Genomic DNA, 20,187 nt, shown 5'->3' on the forward strand with positions numbered 1-20,187 from the left:
CTGAATTTGGAGAACCCCCTTGTTATATCCGTTATATTGGGCTACATACAATGTTCCTGTTTCATTGGTTTATCGCAGATAAGTTTATACATGGTTTTAATAACCCTAATTTGCAGTGAATAATGTTGTTAAAAATTGTATATGCGCCCATCCTTGAGCATGTACTTCATCGGGTTCATTCCCAATTTATTGATATCCGCACAGTCTATTGGTGTACTGTGAACCCATAGGATCGCCTCGTGTCTGGCGCCTCCTGTAACCTCCCTCGCCTTATAATGCAGAAGACAGCGGGCAATCATTCATCTATTCCAGCAGGGGGCGCAATCACAGGTTTAGTGTAATAATTTATTGATCAGAGTTACATTTGGGACCAACCAAAGTGTGTACATCATAATGAATGACCATTTACAAACACTGAGCCCAAATCCTATGTCACAGTCCAGAGGCGCCGCAGCGGATGGCATAACATGCTATATACAAGACCGGCGTATATCCTCCCTCCGGCTGAGCCTGTGCTTAATTACATGTACCAGACAGTCAAATATTAGATTAGTAAATTGGATTAAAATTAATAATAATGCATTTACACAGCGGGGTAGATTTATAACACATGGAAGGCATCTCACATCATATCAGAGACCGCAGGTTTTTATGATACATCAATATATTGCATGACCCACGCATTATTTGTTTTTTCTTTTACATCAATGACTAAAGTAAGGAAAAACCTAAGGTATAGTATCTTTTTTTTTTCCCTGGCACATTGTCTATGCAGGGAATTTGTAGCAAAAAAAAAAAAAAATGCTGGCTTCCTGTTTTCACCACTAGAGGGAGCCATAACACAGAACGCCTGTGCGCCCTCTAGTGGCTGAAATAGAAACTTGCAGAAAACTGAGTAGTGATCACTACAGTGAGATTTTAAGACCATGATGGAGGCAGAAAGTAAAACCTACGAACACAGAAACAAAAAGGAAAAAATAATCTTGTCATCTGTGCGTACGCTTTGTTCATCGGTATGACGTCTGCATTTTACATCACCAATTTAATAAATAACTTTCCCTATACAGTTTATTTTAAAGATTGCAGTAGCATAACGTATGGCTGGTGCCTGTATTATTAATTTATTGTTTTAACGCCCTCTCTATTGAGCGTAATGGGTGAGCCTGGTCCGAAAAAAAGGATCAAAGTAGTGCAAGCTGCGAGTTTTTTGTTTTTTTTTACATTTTTTTTTTTTTACACGCAGACTATCATAAAAAAGATTAATGTGAATGACCATATTAACTTGCATTGGTCCTTCTGCCATCGTTTTAGCACATGGACACATAGGAATTGGCTGCGATGGTGGACACATCCCTTTAACTAAACAGGCTCCACCATGAGTAGGTAAAGGACTTCCACTTAAAGGGGCTGTCCACTATTATGTTTATTTGTATGAATTGGCTTGTGATACCTGATGAAATGCAGCTCATTAATATGCGGGAGCTGCCGCAGCAGACAATGAAGGGGAGAATAGGATTTACTACATTGTATGTATTGTGCATCTTATCTTATGTGCTGTGATGGAAAACCCTGAAGGGAATGTTATATTTTTGTAGTTATAATTCCATATTTCCAGTACACAACTATGCGCAAACCTGACTGCCTGCGGCCACCACTAGGGGGAGCACAGGACGCTATTGTATTCTGTTCAATATAGCCACCACTAGAGGGCACTCATGAGCCTACTGCATGCAGTTCCTTGCAGCTACCACTAGAGGGAGCTCAAAAGATTACTGTATACTGTTTATTACAGCCATCAATAGGTAGAGCAAAGGTACATAATGTATACAGTATAGTGCAGTCCTTAGAGCCGGCTCAGACGCTTACTGCACACTAGTCATTGCAGCCACCACTAGATGGGACACGGGAGCTTACCGTATATTGTCCCTTGCATCCACCTCTAGATGGAGCTCAGGAGTTTCTTGCATACTGTTCATTACAGCTATCAATAACAAGCTCAGGTTGTCTAATGTACATACTGTTCATTCCGATCACCACTAGATGGAGCTCAGGAGCTTCTTGTATACGGATCATTACAGCTACCACTAGAGGGAGCTCAGGAGCTTACTGCATACTATTCATTACAGCTACCACTAGATGGAGCTCAGGAGCTTCTTGTATACGGATCATTACAGCTACCACTAGAGGGAGCTCAGGAGCTTACTGCATGCTATTCATTACAGGCACCACTAGAAGGAGCTCAGGAGCTTCTTGTATACTATACAGTGCAGCCACCACTAGAGGGAGCTCAGGAGCTTACTGCATGCTATTCATTACAACCACCACTAGATGGAGCGCAGCAGCTTCTTATATACTGTACATTGCAGCCACCACTAGAGGAGCTTAGGAGGTTACCTGTGGGTGCAGGCAGCCATAATTCTATACTTTAGTTCTATGTCTGTTCGGGATATGTAGCTCCAACCGCTGTAAAGATATATTTAGAAATTAATCCACCTAAGATATTGAACCTAAAAATGAAATGATGTTAAAAGATGGACAATCGCCTCAAAAATAGACATAACCCACTACACTAACACTTAAAGGTAACTTGTCATATTGGCGACGGTGTCTGATCTGCTCAGATCATGTGATAAAGTAGAAGGAGCTGAGCAGATTGTTATATAGCTTCATGGGAAATGATTCAATAGAAGTTAAATTCCTGCTCTTTCGGTGCTCGGGTGTCCAGTGGGCGGTCCTATCTAAGGATTGACAGCACAGTCATGCACGGACGGCTCATTTTAATGAATAAAATACAAGGTATAATGAATTTTTCCCCACAAAACCCTTTATAAATCTGCTCAGCTCCTCCTACTCTATTTTTACATGCTGCTAAAGATGGGACCGCATGACAAATGTGACAGGCTCCCTTTAAGAGTGCGGCCTCCAAGCTTTGAAGGATTATACAGTGATATATCTTAACCTGTGAGCCTTGGGTATAACAGAAATGTCAGATCTTGTACTGTCACATCACCGTCCTAACCAAAGTTTCCAAAACCTTGGTCCTCCTGCCATTTTGCAATTCCTCCATATCAGCAGCAATCACTAAGGTACCAGCTCTACATCAAGTTTCCATGTAGGTAAGTCAGGAGAGAGCGTTGGTTTATGAGCGCCAATTCCTAAAATGAACAGGTCATTTCTCTCCACCTGCTCGAAAAGTTCCACCGCTGACCCCCTGATGAAGCATCATAATGTCGAAACGCAAAAAAAAAAAGGACGTGCGTTTATGATCCGTCTCTGGAGGTGGAACGTCTCCACATCGAGGGTTATGGAGCCGATAGAAAACCTGGATCGTGAGAGTAAAAAGCTTCCTGTGCCTAAATGAAGGTTTGCTATAAGAGGCGCGTCAGATCCTTCGCTCGTCTCATGCGACGGGAGAGGTTCGCCGTCGTTACAACTTCATGGCACAAGAGGAGAAGCCTCGGGACGGGAGTTCGTCTTGGGGTCTTCAGTGATAAAATCCGTCCATTTGGTAAAAAGTTCTCCAAAATCTAACGCTAAGAACACGATGAATGCAGGATGAGGACGCAGGAATGGTCACCTGTCAGCCGGACCGCGGCGCCCACACAATATGGCACGAGACATAAGACAGACGTTATGCTGATGAGCTCAGTCCTGGCAGAACAGCTGTAGTGGACAGTACGTATTGGTTCGGCCGAGCTGGTGATGGGCTCATCGCCATCATATTCACAATTATCATTGGGTTTTTCCCTTCTCCACCACACTTCATGGATTCGCTTTCCTTCTGCCTTTTCATAAATGTTTGTGGAAATGTCTTGTACTATGGTTTATGCTTAAAATGAGCTTCCACTGTAAAAAAAATAAAAGAGACACAGGATTAAAAAGGTGCCCTGATTGTGGGCAGTTCAATAAAGCTAATTCTCTCTGCTGCCACTAGGGGGCCCTCCGCACAATGCGTTTAATAGAGGCTGTATACATAGATAGAGAGTGAGCTCCCCCTAGTGGTGGATACAGGCAGACTAAATTTTAACATTGATTTCAAAGGGGTATTCTCAAGTTTGGAAGGTATCCCCTATCCATAGAAATGAGCTAATTTCTCTATAGCTGGAGTCTGACTGCTGGGATCCCCACCGATCCAGAGAACTGTATGAATAGAGCGGTGATCGATCATGAGTACATCCACCCCATTCATTCTTATAGGAGTGCTGAAGACAGTCGAGGGCAGCGCTCGGCTGATCACCACCATAAGAATGAATGGAATGACAGCGCACATGATGGACCACCATTCCATTTACATGGGATTCTCTGGATCAATGGGGAACCCAGCAGTTGGACCCACCAGCGATCAGGAAATTATCCCTTATTCTACAGATGGAGGATAACCTCCAAACTCGAGATTACCCCCTTAATGGTGTAAAAAAAGAAATGGAGCCAAGACCCCTATAAATGGAGCACGTGAGGTGGGGAAACCTGGTAAAGAACGGCCTCGTCCCCTGCCTGGCCCACCCACATTTCCTGACAGGTGGGATATGGCTTCAGCAGAAATTTGGAGGATTGGTATGTAGTCAGCCCGTTCTATACCCAAGGGGTGCCGGCTGTTTTACACAGCAGGAACTCCATGGCTATTGGAGCCGTAGCTTAACCCCTTAGTCGCTGTGATGTACAATGACCATGGCATCTACGTGGTTTGGCACGGCGCAGAGTGGTCTCGTATCCCCTGGACTGTGCCCTTAGTAAAGTGCTCTGACCTGCAAACTCCTGGGGAAGCATCGGCTTGTTGAGGACCTTGTGGAAGGCGGCGATCCACTCTGTGCGCTCCGGGTCGCTCTCGCAGGTGAACAGGAACTTCCTGTCCGGCGTGGTAATGGTGATGCCGTACTGCCAGTGATTCCCTTGTGTGGAGGGAGGGAGGCCTTCTTCTACTTTATAGTTATTTTCGGTGCTCCCAATAAACACTTCTCCTCTGGCGAAGGCGTCCTGGAAGGGGGACAACAAAAGACCAGTCTTACCAGTAACACCAGTGTCTATGAGGATCGCTGGCCGGAGGATGCGGCAGTTCTCACCAACTGGCCTGAACGGGAACTAAATAGTTAAAATCCCAAACAAAAATCATAAGTTTCCATAAAGTATTCACAGTCACATGGTCCTGTTCCTCCAGATTGAGCATTCTCACCTCTCTAGAAAGATCACTCGTCCTTTGCTTAGACGGTAACCGTCGCTTTCAGAAATCAATGGCGCACATGAAAATAAGAAACTCCGCAGAATATGTTATCAGAGAAATCGGCTTCTATCTCCACCAGGACGGATCATTCATTATCAATTCATGGAAGGAACGGTTTCCAGTGAACACAGATCTCCCCATTACTGAGATAGGAGATGACAGTTGGTGCTTATAAGGTTCTATGGAGGGGGAGGAGCTAGTGATGAAGGTCATTGCCGGGGTCGTCTCCACGTGTCCCGGATCTCACAACACTCCATTACACACATTCTTACCATTGGATCCTTGAAGTACATTAGTCTGCGGTCGTCCAGGGTGAACCATCTCTTCTTAAAGCCTTCAGTATGCTGGGAACACAGACATGTATATCAGACACTGCCGCGGGAGAACATTCCATCATCATCATCATCATCATCATCATCATCATCATCATCACTCCAATTAACATGGTCTTAAAGGAATACTCTGGGCAGAAATGCCATACTGTGTTATTCATAGAGCGAGTCCCATAGAAGTGCACGGGGTCTCTACTGTAGCTATGTCTTCCCCAATATCCATCAGCTCTAATATGCCCACAGCCCGGGTCACTGTGGGCCCAGGAGCACAGACGTAAAAAACTAGAACACGGCACTGCCAGCACTTGGTTCATGTATCCAGACCAGATTCTTCAAACTTTAATACTTTTAAAGGGGCTTTAGGATAAAAAAAAAAAAAAAACATGGCAACCTTTTTCCAAAACAGCGCCACCCCCATCTGTGTGGTACTACTACATTCACTTCTATGGAGCCGAGCTGCAATACCGCACCCAACCTATAGATGGGGTGGTGCTGTTTTTGGAAGAAAGCAGCTACGTCCCTCTAATCCTGGACAAACCCTTTAACCTTGGCCAGTAATGTGTGGTCGCTTCCAGTGTGGGGCGCTTGTCCTGCCATCTTGGGAAGCATCTCGGGGACAGATTCTTCTTCCCTACTGCTCGTTTTCTGCTGTTGGACTATTAGAATTGCAGGATCACGTTTTGGCCCTCATTAGATTTCCATTCTCCCCATTAGACTCAATGACATTTTTCCCTATCAGGATTATGCCATTTACTTTACCTTTGGCCCCGTCTTTTCCATAAATCCCTCTTTGAGAAAGTTCCTTGTCAGCTTTGGCACCAACTGGTAGGAAAAAAAAAAAACAGAATAAATCAATAAATCATAGATATGCTCATCTGACCAGATAATGGATTAATGTACAATCTATTCCCATTCACACTTCAGTGTTTTATCCGTTTTATCTCTGGGCCCCATTATAGTCTATAGACCATACACTATAATGAAAACAGACACCCCCAAAAAATGGGAGTCACATGGGTGGTAAAAATGTTCACCCGGATCAAAAACAAATTAAAAGCGCTGATCAAAATTGATCCGATGTTCTTGAAAACAACAAATGTCAGAATGACGCCCCCCGGTGGATAAACTGTGCAGTACTCATAGCTTGTATCACATCCTTCTTTACCCCTTAGTGACCAGACACTTTTAGAGATTTTTATCAGGATAGAGGCCCTCATTTTTTTATTTGTTTGTGCCACCATCATAATTGTGTTTTGTTTTTGTTTTACTCTTTTTTTACTGCATTTGGGAGATATAAAAGTGCAAAAAGTAAAAAAAAAAAACGTTTTTCAATTTATACCCCTCTATTCTTTAAGTTTTGTACATCGACATCAATATAGATATTAAAACAGGTCTCTTTTTCAATTTTGCCCCCTTGATAAATAATATGTAAGGACTGGCTGAAGCGGTCAGCGCGGGCGTCTTTACTTTATTTGTTTTTTATTTTATTTATATATATATATATATATATATATATATTTTTTTTTTTTTTACATTTTTGGGCCACGATTTGTATCCCAAGAGAGGCCCCAGGACCCTACCATGACGCCAGTCAGTAGGAGAGCGGATTCTTTTGCCAAAACCTAGTAGATCTATTCTGCCGCGGAGACAACCGGTGATCATTTATGGAAGAAATAAGGTATGGCAATAACTATAATAGGTATGGGTGGTCCCTCCCCGGACCCAGACTGCGGGGTCACCCCTGTGGGGTTACGGGTGGTAGTGAAGCATATTAGGGCTGATGTGAGAGGTTACACACAGTGTGTACGGTCAGATCACCCAGCGCTGACGGTGTCCATGTCTGGACTCTGGACCCTGTTATCAGGCTGAGCTCTCCCTCTGACTTAACTCTTAAAGGGAATGTCTTGTGTGTGGCTCATTTGACTTTCATGGAGCAGATTTTGCCTCTAGAAGAGAAATAATTCCTTACATTTATGGAATCTGCCCTAAAAGAAAAAAAACACTATCTTCGTTGCTCATGGCAACCAATCACAGCGCGGCTTACATTTTTCAAGTGCACTAGAAGAGATTGAAGCTGAGCTGTGATTGGTTGCTAAGCACAGGCAGCCATATTGGAATCACACACTAACTTTATGTTTACGAAAGGGGAATTGAATGGAAGTTAAAGGTCTATTCCCAACATTTACACTTATCACTTATTCACCGGCGAGGTGGGGGGTCCGACCACTTGCACTCATCACTATTTGCTAAGTGTCACTATTAAGCCACAATACAAGTGAATATGGTTGAATAACGACCCTGAGGGTACTGCAACTGCGACAAGCAAGTTGTAAAAATCCAACCTGAGTCTTTAGGGTGAATTCTCCCAGAGCATCAATGAATGCTTCTGAAAAGTGGTTTTACCTCTTATCACCATGCTTCAGAAATTCATCGTTAATGGCCGCTTGCAGATTTACCTGCAAATCTTGCAAACAATAAAAGGATATATTATCAAGTTTGGAGGCTCCCAATCGCTGGGACCACCACCGACACCCGGAGAATGAAGCATGGGTCGATCATACCCAACGCCGCTCCATTCAATCTTCTGGGAGTGCTGAAAACAAACAGCTATCTCCGGCAGAGAAATTAAGAATGAAAGGAGCGGCAGTGAGCATGATCTCTCCATTCACATGAGGCTCTTCAGAAACTCAGTTTTCCAGCGGTAGGACACCCAACGATCAGGAAATTATCACCTATCCAATAGATAAGGGATAACTTCCAATCTTGAGAATACCCCCTTAAAAATAAACAATCAACTTGAGCTTATTTTTTGGACACCCAGTGTGTCTGATCTGCTTCATAATCCTCTCCAGGGATACCAATATCAAGGGTTATCAATGCATCTCCAAGATAAAGATAGATAAAAACTAATTGTAATTATTTGAGAATATTTCTAAGATCAAGAACAAGAGCAAAGAACAAGAGCAGAGAACAAGAACAAGAGCAAAGAACAACAGCAAAAGCAAAGAACAAGACCAAGAGCAAAGAACAAGAGCAAAGAACAAGAGCAAAGAACAAGAATAAGACCGAGACCAAAGAACATGACCAAGACCAAAGAACAAGAGCAAAGAACAAGAACAAAGAACAAGACCGAGACCAAAGAAAATGACCAAGACTAAAGAACAAGAGCAAAGACCAAAGAGCAAGAGCAAAGAACAAGAATAAGACCAAAGAAAAAGACCAAGAGCAAAGAACAAGATCAAAGAACAAGACTGAAGAACAAGAACAAGACCAAAAGCAAAGAACAAGAACAAGATCAAAGAACAAGAACAAGACCGAAGAACAAGAGCAAAGAACAAGACCAAGAGCAAAGAACAAGACCGAAGAACAAGAGCAAAGAACAAGAACAAGACCAAAGAAAAAGATCAAAGAACAAGACCAAAGAACAAGAACAAGACCAAGACCAAAGAACAAGAACAAGACCAAAGAACAAGAACAAGAGCAAAGAACAAGACCAAAGAACAGGAACAAAGAACAAGAGCAAAGAACAAAAACAAGACCTAAGAACAAGACCTGAGTACAAGAGCAAAGAACAAGAACAAGACCTAAGAACAAGAGCAAAGAACAAGAACAAGACCTGAGTACAAGAACAGGAGGAAAGAACAAGAACAGGAGCAAAGGAAGAACAAGAGCAAAGAACAAGAACAAGACCTAAGAACAAGAGCAAAGAACAAGAACAAGACCTAAGAACAAGAACAGGAGGAAAGAACAAGAACAGGAGCAAAGAAGAAGAATAAGAGCAAAGAAGAAGACCCTAGAACAAGAGCAAAGGACAAAAACAAGACCTAAGAACAAGAACAAAACCTAAGAACAAGAACAAAACCTAAGAACAAGAACAAGAGCAAAGAACAAGATAAACTTACATCGACGTCCACTGCGATAGGATACGCCACTTGCAAGTAGTGAAACCGCGCTGCTCGGATAGCGTTAAACCAATCAACGATTTCCTACAGTGGGGAAAAAAAATTACAACATTTTATTGAAATCAAGAGCAAAAAATGACAATAAACATCACAAAGATATCCCAACCACAACTTCTGAGTGAGGAGGACACAAGTACAAATTGCAAGCAGTTTTACCACGACACCACTAGGTGGCAGCAGCCCGCCAGCCCTGAGAACAGGAGCTTTATCATACGGGAGCAGTTCTAGCAAGGAGCCAACTCCCCTTGGCTGCACCCTAGACAGGTGCCTGGTGGATAGCCTTTGATTCCTTACACTGATTAAAAGTGATATGAAAGGGCAAAAAGCTTCAAGATCCATTACTAATGTCCTTTGGCTCCTGCTTTCTCTGACAGCTGCACAGACATGTCATAGTCGGCAGCAGGAAATTAAAGAAAGAAGCTCCTTACAGTGATATACATCTCAGATAGAAAAAATATTATTCTTAGACAAGTCACAAAAATCGGGCACATTTTTATTGATCCTAGAAAACTGACGTGGCCACATGGTAAAATGTCATCACAGTCGATACGAAACAGGCGCCGTCTCCATGTAGAGGCCATTTCTATCACAGCTCCGCACAGATCACCGTGTTCTGCTATTGCTCCATGTTATTCCAATATTTCGGCTGACCCCGTTTACCCCCATTCATTCCTCTCCCTCTCCATCGCTCACCTTGCCATCTTCGTGGTACACAAAGATGTTCCTGGTGCTGTTGTCCCGCAGGTAAGTGATCTGCAGGCCGTTGGGGTTTCCTATCTTGGCCGGCTGGAACGTGGCGTTCAGATGCTCAATCTTTATAATTGCTTTGGGCTCTCTGGCCTGGAAAAAAACACATTGAGATACATAAAATTCAGAGAGCGCCGGTCATTTACCAATCAAATTCTCATTAAAAAATGGTGAAGATGAAGTGAAGAGCGGAGTGTGATGAGGCAGATAATGTGCTGGGACTGCCAGGAATACCGCCATATAGTGCTACCAGATCACAGTGTCCTCCTCCCTCTGTAGAAGTCACAGTAATTGTAGATACAGGGTGCACTGTGCTGCCCGCTATATGCCCTGTGCTGCCCGCTATATGCCCTGTGCTGCCCGCTATATGCCCTGTGCTGCCCGCTATATGCCCTGTGCTGCCCGCTATATGCACTGTGCTGCCCGCTATATGCCCTGGGCTGCCCGCTATATGCCCTGTGCTGCCCGCTATATGCCCTGGGCTGCCCGCTATATGCCCTGTGCTGCCCGCTATATGCCCTGTGCTGCCCGCTATATGCACTGTGCTGCCCGCTATATGCCCTGTGCTGCCCGCTATATGCCCTGTGCTGCCCGCTATATGCCCTGTGCTGCCCGCTATATGCCCTGTGCTGCCCGCTATATGCCCTGTGCTGCCCGCTATATGCCCTGTGCTGCCCGCTATATGCCCTGTGCTGCCCGCTATATGCCCTGGGCTGCCCGCTATATGCCCTGTGCTGCCCGCTATATGCCCTGGGCTGCCCGCTATATGCCCTGTGCTGCCCGCTATATGCCCTGTGCTGCCCGCTATATGCCCTGTGCTGCCCGCTATATGCCCTGTGCTGCCCGCTATATGCCCTGGGCTGCCCGCTATATGCCCTGTGCTGCCCGCTATATGCCCTGGGCTGCCCGCTATATGCCCTGTGCTGCCCGCTATATGCCCTGTGCTGCCCGCTATATGCACTGTGCTGCCCGCTATATGCACTGTGCTGCCCGCTATATGCCCTGTGCTGCCCGCTATATGCCCTGTGCTGCCCGCTATATGCCCTGTGCTGCCCGCTATATGCCCTGTGCTGCCCGCTATATGCCCTGTGCTGCCCGCTATATGCCCTGTGCTGCCCGCTATATGCACTGTGCTGCCCGTTATATGCCCTGTGCTGCCCGCTATATGCCCTGTGCTGCCCGCTATATGCCCTGTGCTGCCCGCTATATGCCCTGTGCTGCCCGCTATATGCCCTGTGCTGCCCGCTATATGCCCTGTGCTGCCCGCTATATGCACTGTGCTGCCCGCTATATGCCCTGTGCTGCCCGCTATATGCCCTGTGCTGCCCAATATATGCCCTGGGCTGCCCGCTATATGCCCTGGGCTGCCCGCTATATGCCCTGGGCTGCCCGCTATATGCCCTGGGCTGCCCGCTATATGCCCTCTGCTGTCCGCTATATGCCCTGTGCTGCCCGCTATATGCCCTGTGCTGCCCGCTATATGCCCTGTGCTGCCCGCTATATGCCCTGTGCTGCCCAATATATGCCCTGGGCTGCCCAATATATGCCCTGGGCTGCCCGGTATATGCCCTGGGCTGCCCGCTATATGCCCTGTGCTGCCCGCTATATGCCCTGTGCTGCCCGCTATATACCCTGTGCTGCCCGCTATATGCCCTGTGCTGCCCGCTATATGCCCTGTGCTGCTCCCTATATACCCTGTGCTGCCCACTATATGCCCTGTGCTGCCCGCTATATGCCCTGTGCTGCCCATTATATACCCTGTGCTGCCCACTATACGCCCTTTGCTGCCCGCTATACGCCCTTTGCTGCCCGCTATATGCCCTGTGCTGCCCACTATATGCCCTGTGCTGCCCGCTATATGCCCTGTGCTGCCCGCTATATGCCCTGTGCTGCCCGCTATATGCCCTGTGCTGCTCCCTATATACCCTGTGCTGCCCACTATATGCCCTGTGCTGCCCGCTATATGCCCTGTGCTGCCCATTATATACCATGTGCTGCCCGCTATACGCCCTTTGCTGCCCGCTATATGCCCTGTGCTGCTCCCTATATACCGTGCTGCCCACTATATGCCCTGTGCTGCCCGCTATATGCCCTGTGCTGCCCGCTATATGCCCTGTGCTGCCCGCTATATGCCCTGTGCTGCCCGCTATATGCCCTGTGCTGCCCGGTATATGCCCTGTGCTGCTCCCTATATACCCTGTGCTGCCCACTATATGCCCTGTGCTGCCCGCTATATGCCCTGTGCTGCCCATTATATACCCTGTGCTGCCCACTATATGCCCTGTGCTGCCCGCTATATGCCCTGTGCTGCTCCCTATATACCCTGTGCTGCCCGCTATATGCCCTGTGCTGCCCGCTATATGCCCTCTGCTGCCCGCTATATGCCCTGTACTGCCCGCTATATGCCCTGTGCTGCCCGCTATATGCCCTGTGCTGCCCGCTATATACCCTGTGCTGCCCGCTATATGCCCTGTGCTGCCCGCTATATGCGCTGTGCTGCTCCCTATATACCCTGTGCTGCCCACTATATGCCCTGTGCTGCCCGCTATATGCCCTGTGCTGCCCATTATATACCCTGTGCTGCCCACTATACGCCCTTTGCTGCCCGCTATACGCCCTTTGCTGCCCGCTATATGCCCTGTGCTGCCCACTATATGCCCTGTGCTGTCCGCTATATGCCCTGTGCTGCCCATTATATACCCTGTGCTGCCCACTATACGCCCTTTGCTGCCCGCTATATGCCCTTTGCTGCCCGCTATACGCCCTTTGCTGCCCGCTATACGCCCTTTGCTGCCCGCTATATGACATCACAGGGTGGTCTCCCGTGCTTGTGCACCACTGGTCACACCTTGCCCTCTGATGCCCCATTCCTGGCACTGTGCCTAATAACACTAATGCAGATCCCTGGTCATTGTGTACGTGCGACTAAAAAGGGGAAGTGTCACTACTAAGAACGGCCGTACATTGTGCGGTGACGTTATCGGCCGGTCTTGTCCATGGCACCCCAGTCTATAAATTCATCCGGGATGCACGAGGAGCGGAGCACAAAGTATCTCCGTCCTGCCGCAATACATCATCGCTAGACAGATCTCACAGGCACTAAGGGAGCAAATGGGCCCATGGGGAAGGGGGACACAAACTGACAGGCCATTTAATTTATTAGCTGCACACATGATTCCGACTCTCTCCAGGTCTACGGGTAGTGAATGTGATTATCGGCGGATCCTGCTGAAATTATAGGTTATGGGAGGAACGAGGTTGGCATTGAAATAAACTGAACAGGTGAGCCAGTTATATGGCACTGGACCCAAGCTATGGAGCTGCCAGCCTTCAGCTCGCGGAGCGGCGTGCCAACTGTCTGCCAGCAGATTTACGCCCTCTGTAAACATCTACAGACGCTCGGGCATCAGGCAGAGCAGTCTGACTGCCTAGTAAAACAAGATCCATCCGTACAGTAATTACACCATGCTTGTAATATTCCACGTAACGGCGGGATAGTGATTAAACTTCTTGATTATGTCGCGCTCCATGAACAAAGGAACATCAAGATCTCCGGAGTTGGACTTGCAACCTTGAGATGTTGATATTGTTCAACAACTTTGGTTCTCAAGTCCTCGGACAGTTCTCTTCTCCTCTTTCTGTTCTCCATGCTTAGTGTGGAACACAATGCAAAGATTGAGTCAACTTCTCCCCTTTTTATCTGGTTTCAAGTGTGATTTTCATATTGCCCACACCTCTTACTTGCCACAGGTGAGTTTGGACAAGCATCACAAGCTTGAAACAAAGTTGTTTACCCACAATTTTGGAAAATTGCTGACAATTTTGGGGGTTTTGTGTGAAATTATGTCCAATACGGCTTTTTTCCTCGTGTTTTGTTCCAATGCACCAGTCTGGACAGTACAGTCCGTGAATGTCGGACGTGCCTAGGGGTATGTTCACACGTCGTTTTTTTCAGGTGAATTCCGCCTAAAATAGTAGTTAAAAAAATAAAATTGCCAAAAAAATTGCACATAATTCACAACAATGTAAAAACGACTTGCTGTGCACATGTTCTGCCTTTTGTCTCAGCCTTCCATAGTGAAGTGGTTAAAAGAAGAGAACTGACTATTCTTCAGGAAGCCCTTGCAACGCAAAAACGATCCAAAAGACGTAAAGGAAGATGTAAAAACACTTCAAGCGTTTTCTGCCTCAAACTCCATGTAGGTACGCTGGCGTCTGAAAGACGTAGTGTGCACATAACCTGAGGATGGAACCACATGGGCTGTAATTTTAGGCTTTTGGTAAAACTGCTGCAAATTCTGCATGTTTTGTATGTGGATTTTGCCACGGAAATTCCGTGAAATTCCCAAACCCACCTGTAAATGCCCGATCCGTGCGCCTCCCCTGCGCCAGGCATAATAACAGCAGTAGAAAGATTTACTCACATCATTTTTATTGAAGTATTTGAGCGCGCCTTCTCTTTCTGATAGTACAAACTTCCTGCTGAGAAACTGTCCATTGTCTCGTCCTCGCTTCCACAGGACTCCTTCTCGGTAGCCTGCAAAAAAAAAAAAAAAAAAGAGACGTGATCAGCTTTTTCCATTCCGAAATCAATCACTCCTGACGTGGGATCCGGTGCTCACCTCCGCAGAGTCCTGGCAAAAAGACAGAGCATGATTTATGTATCGTGCCCATTACTGAGCGCACACTTAGCATTAAAGGGAACCTGTCACCCCCAAAATCGAAGGTGAGCTAAGCCCACCGGCATCAGGAGCTTATCTACCGTATAGCATTCTGTAATGCTGCAGATAAGCCCCCGATGTATCCTGAAAGATGAGAAAAAGAGGTTAGATTATACTCACCCAGGGGCGGTCCCGGTACGATGGACATCACGGTCCCATCTTCTTACGATGACGTCCTCTTCTTGTCTTCACGCTGCGGCTCCGGCCTGTTGAGGGCAGAGCAAAGTACTGCAGTGCGCATGCGCTGGGCCTCTCTGACCTTTCTCGGTGCCTGCGCACTGCAGTACTTTGCTCTGCCCTCAACAGGCCGGAGCCGCAGCGTGAAGACAAGAAGAGGACGTCATCGTAAGAAGATGGGAGGCCCCGGACCGGACCGCGACGCCCATCGGACCAGACCGCCCCTGGGTGAGTATAATCTAACCTTTTTTCTGTCATCTTTCAGGATACATCGGGGCTTATCTACAACATTACAGAATGATGTAGATAAGCCCCTGATGCCGGTGGACTTAGCTCACCTTCGATTTTGGAGGTGACAGGTTCCCTTTAAGAAAAAGCATCGTGATTCATCAGGGGACCTCAATCTGCTGCAAAACTACAATTCCCAGCATACCCCGACAGCTGCAACGGGATAGGCAAGAGTCAGGTGTCCCGAAAAGAGCAGCTGGTAAAACCAGGTCATATATGTAGGAAGACTGCTTTATTTTAAAGGGTTTATATTGCTTTTTTCCAGATAAACTACTCCTTTATGTGCAGAGTAGTAACAGAACTCGGTATATAATAGATGTCTGAGCTTGCCCATGAGAGCTGGCAGCCTGGCACCGGAGCGTTGGAAAAACTGCAGGAGCCTGGCAGGTTCTCTCGGGCAGATTTATAGCTGCAGGTGGAAGACAGAGCTCGGAGCGCGGTGCCCATCGCTCTCTGTCTGTCTGGGGTACAGAGCGACATTGTCACCTGGCCGCCTATGAGTCAGTATCATGGATGGTGGAAGTTTACAGAAGATCTCATTTTTATCTCTGCAGTAGTGATGAGCGAATGTGTTGGGATAAGGTGTTATCTGAGCATGCTCCGGTGCGGAGAGTCTTCAGCGTGCTCAAATAATATGTTCCAGTCCCCGCAGCTGCATGTCCCGCTGCTGTTTGACAGCCACAACACATGCAGGGATTGTCTGTTTGTTAGACAATCCTTGCATGTGTTGTGGCGGTCTAACAACCGTAAGACATCCAGGATCGGAGAATCGAACATATTATTCGAGCACGCCAAAGACTCTCAGTTAGCACCCGAGCATGCTCAGATAACACCTCGTCCCAGCACATTTGCTCATTAATACTCAGCAGAGCTACGTTTAGATTATTTGCATATCCAGATACCTTCAGATGGATCTGCCAACATTTATTTCAATAAGCAATTCTCTTCCCGCTTGAGATAAGCGGCGTCAGATGCGACAATCTGTCAGATGTTCCTCTGCGATAAACCACTAAAGGCTGACCCAAAGTGCCAATACTAATAAGTGTAAGTGGTCAGTAGGGCGGAGATGTCGTGTAGGCAATCTGGCAGCTACATCCTCTACGCGCTGCACGGGAGCAGATACGGGAGACTCGCTGCGTATATCTGGACACAGACACCAACATTTTGGAAAGCAATGGACATCACAAATTTGTTAACATGGACATCCCCTTTTAAACCAAAACAGACCATGTGGCATGAGTGCTACGACCTGCAGAGTCCATGCATAATTGGCCTACTGAATGGGATTTTTAATCCATCTGTATGTGAATTTTGGGGGGTCCGCTGCAGCCGGGCATTATTTTGCTTGGACCACTCTAGAGACTGCTCAGTAGCTGCTCTCGATGGCACAGTGGTGTTCTTATTATAGAGGTTATTCTATTGAGAACTATTCAGCTACCTGTCGAAATTTCCATCATCCCACTAGGAGGCCGAAGAATAAACAGCGGAAATCATGACATTAGGACTTGCTCACCATGACGCAGAGGGTGACAGGAGCTCTAATAATATTAATTATAGCGTGAAGTGCATGATTTATACCGCAATCCCCTTCAAAATGGTGCACGGGGATAATGAATTTTGCGCAAAGTAAAATAAATAAATCGTTCTTTTTGTCTTTAACCTTTTTGTAAAATCATGAAGACACGTCCCATGTTGATTTCAAAATCGCCAATGCGAGTCTATGGGTGCGTGACAAAAATTGGGCGGCACTTCAGTGTCATCCCAGTGCGGTCTGATGTTCACGGATTGATAGGAGAAGCAGGAGAAACATTTTTTCTTTTCTCTCAGATAAACCAAGGACCAAACTCGAATCATGACCACTGATGAAACTCGGTCCGTTTTTCACATCCATGAAAAAAACAGGACGTCTGAATGGGGACTTGGAGGTGCCGTATTTACCGCCTCTGGGCTGTGACACAAAGATACAGCAAGGTGAGGAACGCAAAATGTTTGCAAAGTTTTACATATAATTATAGTCACTGTCGCTTCAACCAACTTTTGTTCACTAGAACATGTAATGTACTTTCTTTACCCCAAAAGTTTTGGGAATGAAAATCTTCTGAAAGGTTATTGCTCCTTTCTACACAACGTGCTGCCTGTTCTTGAGACTTATCTGTCTATAGTTACAGACTAGCAGGACCTATTGCAGAAAGTGGGAGCGAATCCTTGCACATCTGATGCCATTTCCTCAAGTGTCACAAGACCACCTTGGAGCATACAACCACAGCAAGCTGCCGCACTGTTACCATGACTGGATCTATCCATGACTGTTTTCATCAGTCATTTGCTTGTTACATTCAATTGTCTAGCCTCCTATCATCCCCCGGGCGTATTTCCAATGTCTTCTGTTTCCGTCTCACTGCAGATCTACCAGTTCTCTGAATGCTGAGCTCTGTATAACCCCGCCCACACCACAGATTGGTAGGTTTCTGTCTGGGGGCGGAGCTATACAGAGCTCATGAATAAGGAGGACTTCCTGGCAGCAGGTTTACTAGTCCTCTAGTGATAATCTCCTGCTGATAAAACAGTGATTTTATCAAAAGCACAGCAAGCAAGCCCAGTAAGTGACACATTGCTGGAATCAGGGTCTCTGTCTCTACATTATGCAGCGCTCAGATTAGGTGGCAAAAATCAAGTGGCAAAATCCCTTTAAGAAGCATGCACTATAGGGGCTATAGGATAAACCTGGAGTAGAAGACAGAAAAATGGCAGCACAGCTCTGATGAAAGGTCTGGGGCTTGTTTCCTCTCCTAATCTCTTCCAGGACAATCTTTTGGCCCAAATCTGTCACCTTTCTGTTGTTCTGTTCCAACAAGCAAGATGTTGGAAAAGGAAAATTGACTTGGGCTCCTGCCAATGGTCCCCCCCTTCTCTATGGACCCCCATGACTATATTTAGTAGCACAAATTGCGGACCCCATAAGCTTGCTCCGGACCACACAATTTACATGCACGTCAGTGGAATTACGTAGTAAGGGTCCCTCACTGGAGACCAATAACATGAACATTATTGGTCCAGGAGGAAGAAATTAGTAATAAATCAGGAATCCGCAGACCCATAAATGAAAGGATAAAATATATTTTTCATTCATAACATGCCGCGTTCCGTTTGTCTTGCCCTTTAGGCTGGCTACCTATGATTAAAAGAGGCTTTAGATAGTGACTCAGCCTCTGTACTTTCCAGCAGTGATTTACAGTAGCGGGGGAATAAATGATGAATAATTCAGAATGGATGAGCTCAGCGATCGATGCTCCCAGACAGGATATTTATCAAATGATCAATTCCTTTCCATGACAAGAATCGCCGCCGCGTCTTAGCTATAACTATCCAAACGCCTCACACCCCATTGTATCCACCCCACAGACACATTATCCGCCTAACCCCGTGTGCGCTGCACAGCGATGGACGTAATGAATTATAGTCGATCTCAGTACATCTGGAGATCTGCAGAGGATAACAAAAAAGAAAATGCACCTTATAGAAATAAGGACCAGTGCTGTTGACCAAAGGCATCAGCCTTTAAAAGGACCTGTCACCAGGTTAAAAGTAAGCCGTTTTGGCTCTTATTTTATTCCCGCTGCTCCCCTGAGCATTTCATTTTTTTATTTTTCGAAATCCGTCATACGGATCCAGAGATATGGGCCATTTTATTCACTATTTTTGGTCTGTTCATAGAGGGCGTGGCAGACTAAAGACACGCCCCAGAGGATCCTGTGAGCACCGCCCTTTTGGTTATGAGCATAAAAAATTATCACTGGATAAAAACGCGCATATCTCTGGAACCGTATGGCGGATTGTAAAAAGACAAACAACAGAATACTCAGCGGAGCAGCGGGAATAAAATAAGGGGGAAAAAATGGTCAATTTTGACCCAGTGATAAGTTCTCTTTAAGAACAATTAACGCGGACTGACAATCGACAAATGAGAATGAAACATGCCGCTGTTCTATCACCAAATGAGCATTGTCTAATCAGATCATCTATGTCATCGTTGTGTACAGTCTAAACAGGGAATGTGCTGCCGACAACACGCATGCTGTATCGGGAATGTATTAATGACTATAGTGCCCCTATACAGTTTTGTTGGCTTGTGTGAATGGGACCTTAAAGGAATACCTCATTTATGGACAGAAAGGTTGGATTGTGCCCTGTGCTGTACCTTCTACCAATACGTAGCAGAGGAACACAGTGACAAAATAACAACCGCCATTCAGTGCTCAGATAATACCAACATACAGCAACATAACATAGTTATCGTATGACCCTTGATGCCATTTTCGTGCATTAGAAAGGTATAATAGATATGTGCTGTGAATTATAATGTCGATTATCCTCCATCAATAAAAATAAAAATATCGACTGCTTTTAACACTAGTCCCTACAGCGGCTGTCGTCTCTCAACATTTCCATGTGAATAACCACAGGTCACTTCTGACGTGGCCCCTGCGGGGAAAATGAGCAGATGTCAGCAACCTCCCTGACAAAATCAGCAGAAGCCAGGCTGACAGGGATCAGCTGGTATACTAAAGGGACTTCTGTGATGAGATGACACCTTAAAGGAAGAGGGCGTTAAAGGGGTCGATCACTTTTCAGATATGTTATCTTTACTTAAATGCACGTATTTGGGGATAAAATCATTTTTGCAAATGGGTTTCAGTAAACATTTCACACCATTTCCTTTCTATAGCCTCTCGTACTGCCTA

The 20,187-nt window shown here is 46.0% G+C and overlaps 1 protein-coding gene across 2 annotated transcripts in view; it reads right to left on the bottom strand.

The window, feature by feature from the left end:
• Nucleotides 1-326: 326 nt before the first annotated feature.
• ADAP1 (ArfGAP with dual PH domains 1) overlaps nt 327-20,187 on the bottom strand; it is a 116,517-nt gene continuing 96,656 nt past the window's right edge. For both annotated transcript variants that reach the window (XM_069734266.1, XM_069734267.1), the window contains exons 5-11: nt 14,684-14,796; nt 10,206-10,352; nt 9,453-9,536; nt 6,310-6,372; nt 5,491-5,562; nt 4,746-4,974; nt 327-3,846 (exon numbers count right to left, since the gene is read on the bottom strand). In XM_069734266.1, the coding sequence (XP_069590367.1) occupies nt 3,818-3,846; nt 4,746-4,974; nt 5,491-5,562; nt 6,310-6,372; nt 9,453-9,536; nt 10,206-10,352; nt 14,684-14,796 (737 nt within the window). In that variant the 3' untranslated portion in view covers nt 327-3,817. The remainder of the gene's footprint in view (nt 3,847-4,745; nt 4,975-5,490; nt 5,563-6,309; nt 6,373-9,452; nt 9,537-10,205; nt 10,353-14,683; nt 14,797-20,187) is intronic.

Source organism: Ranitomeya imitator, chromosome 7 (genome assembly GCF_032444005.1).
Source record: "Ranitomeya imitator isolate aRanImi1 chromosome 7, aRanImi1.pri, whole genome shotgun sequence".
NCBI classification, from domain to species: Eukaryota; Metazoa; Chordata; class Amphibia; order Anura; family Dendrobatidae; genus Ranitomeya; species Ranitomeya imitator.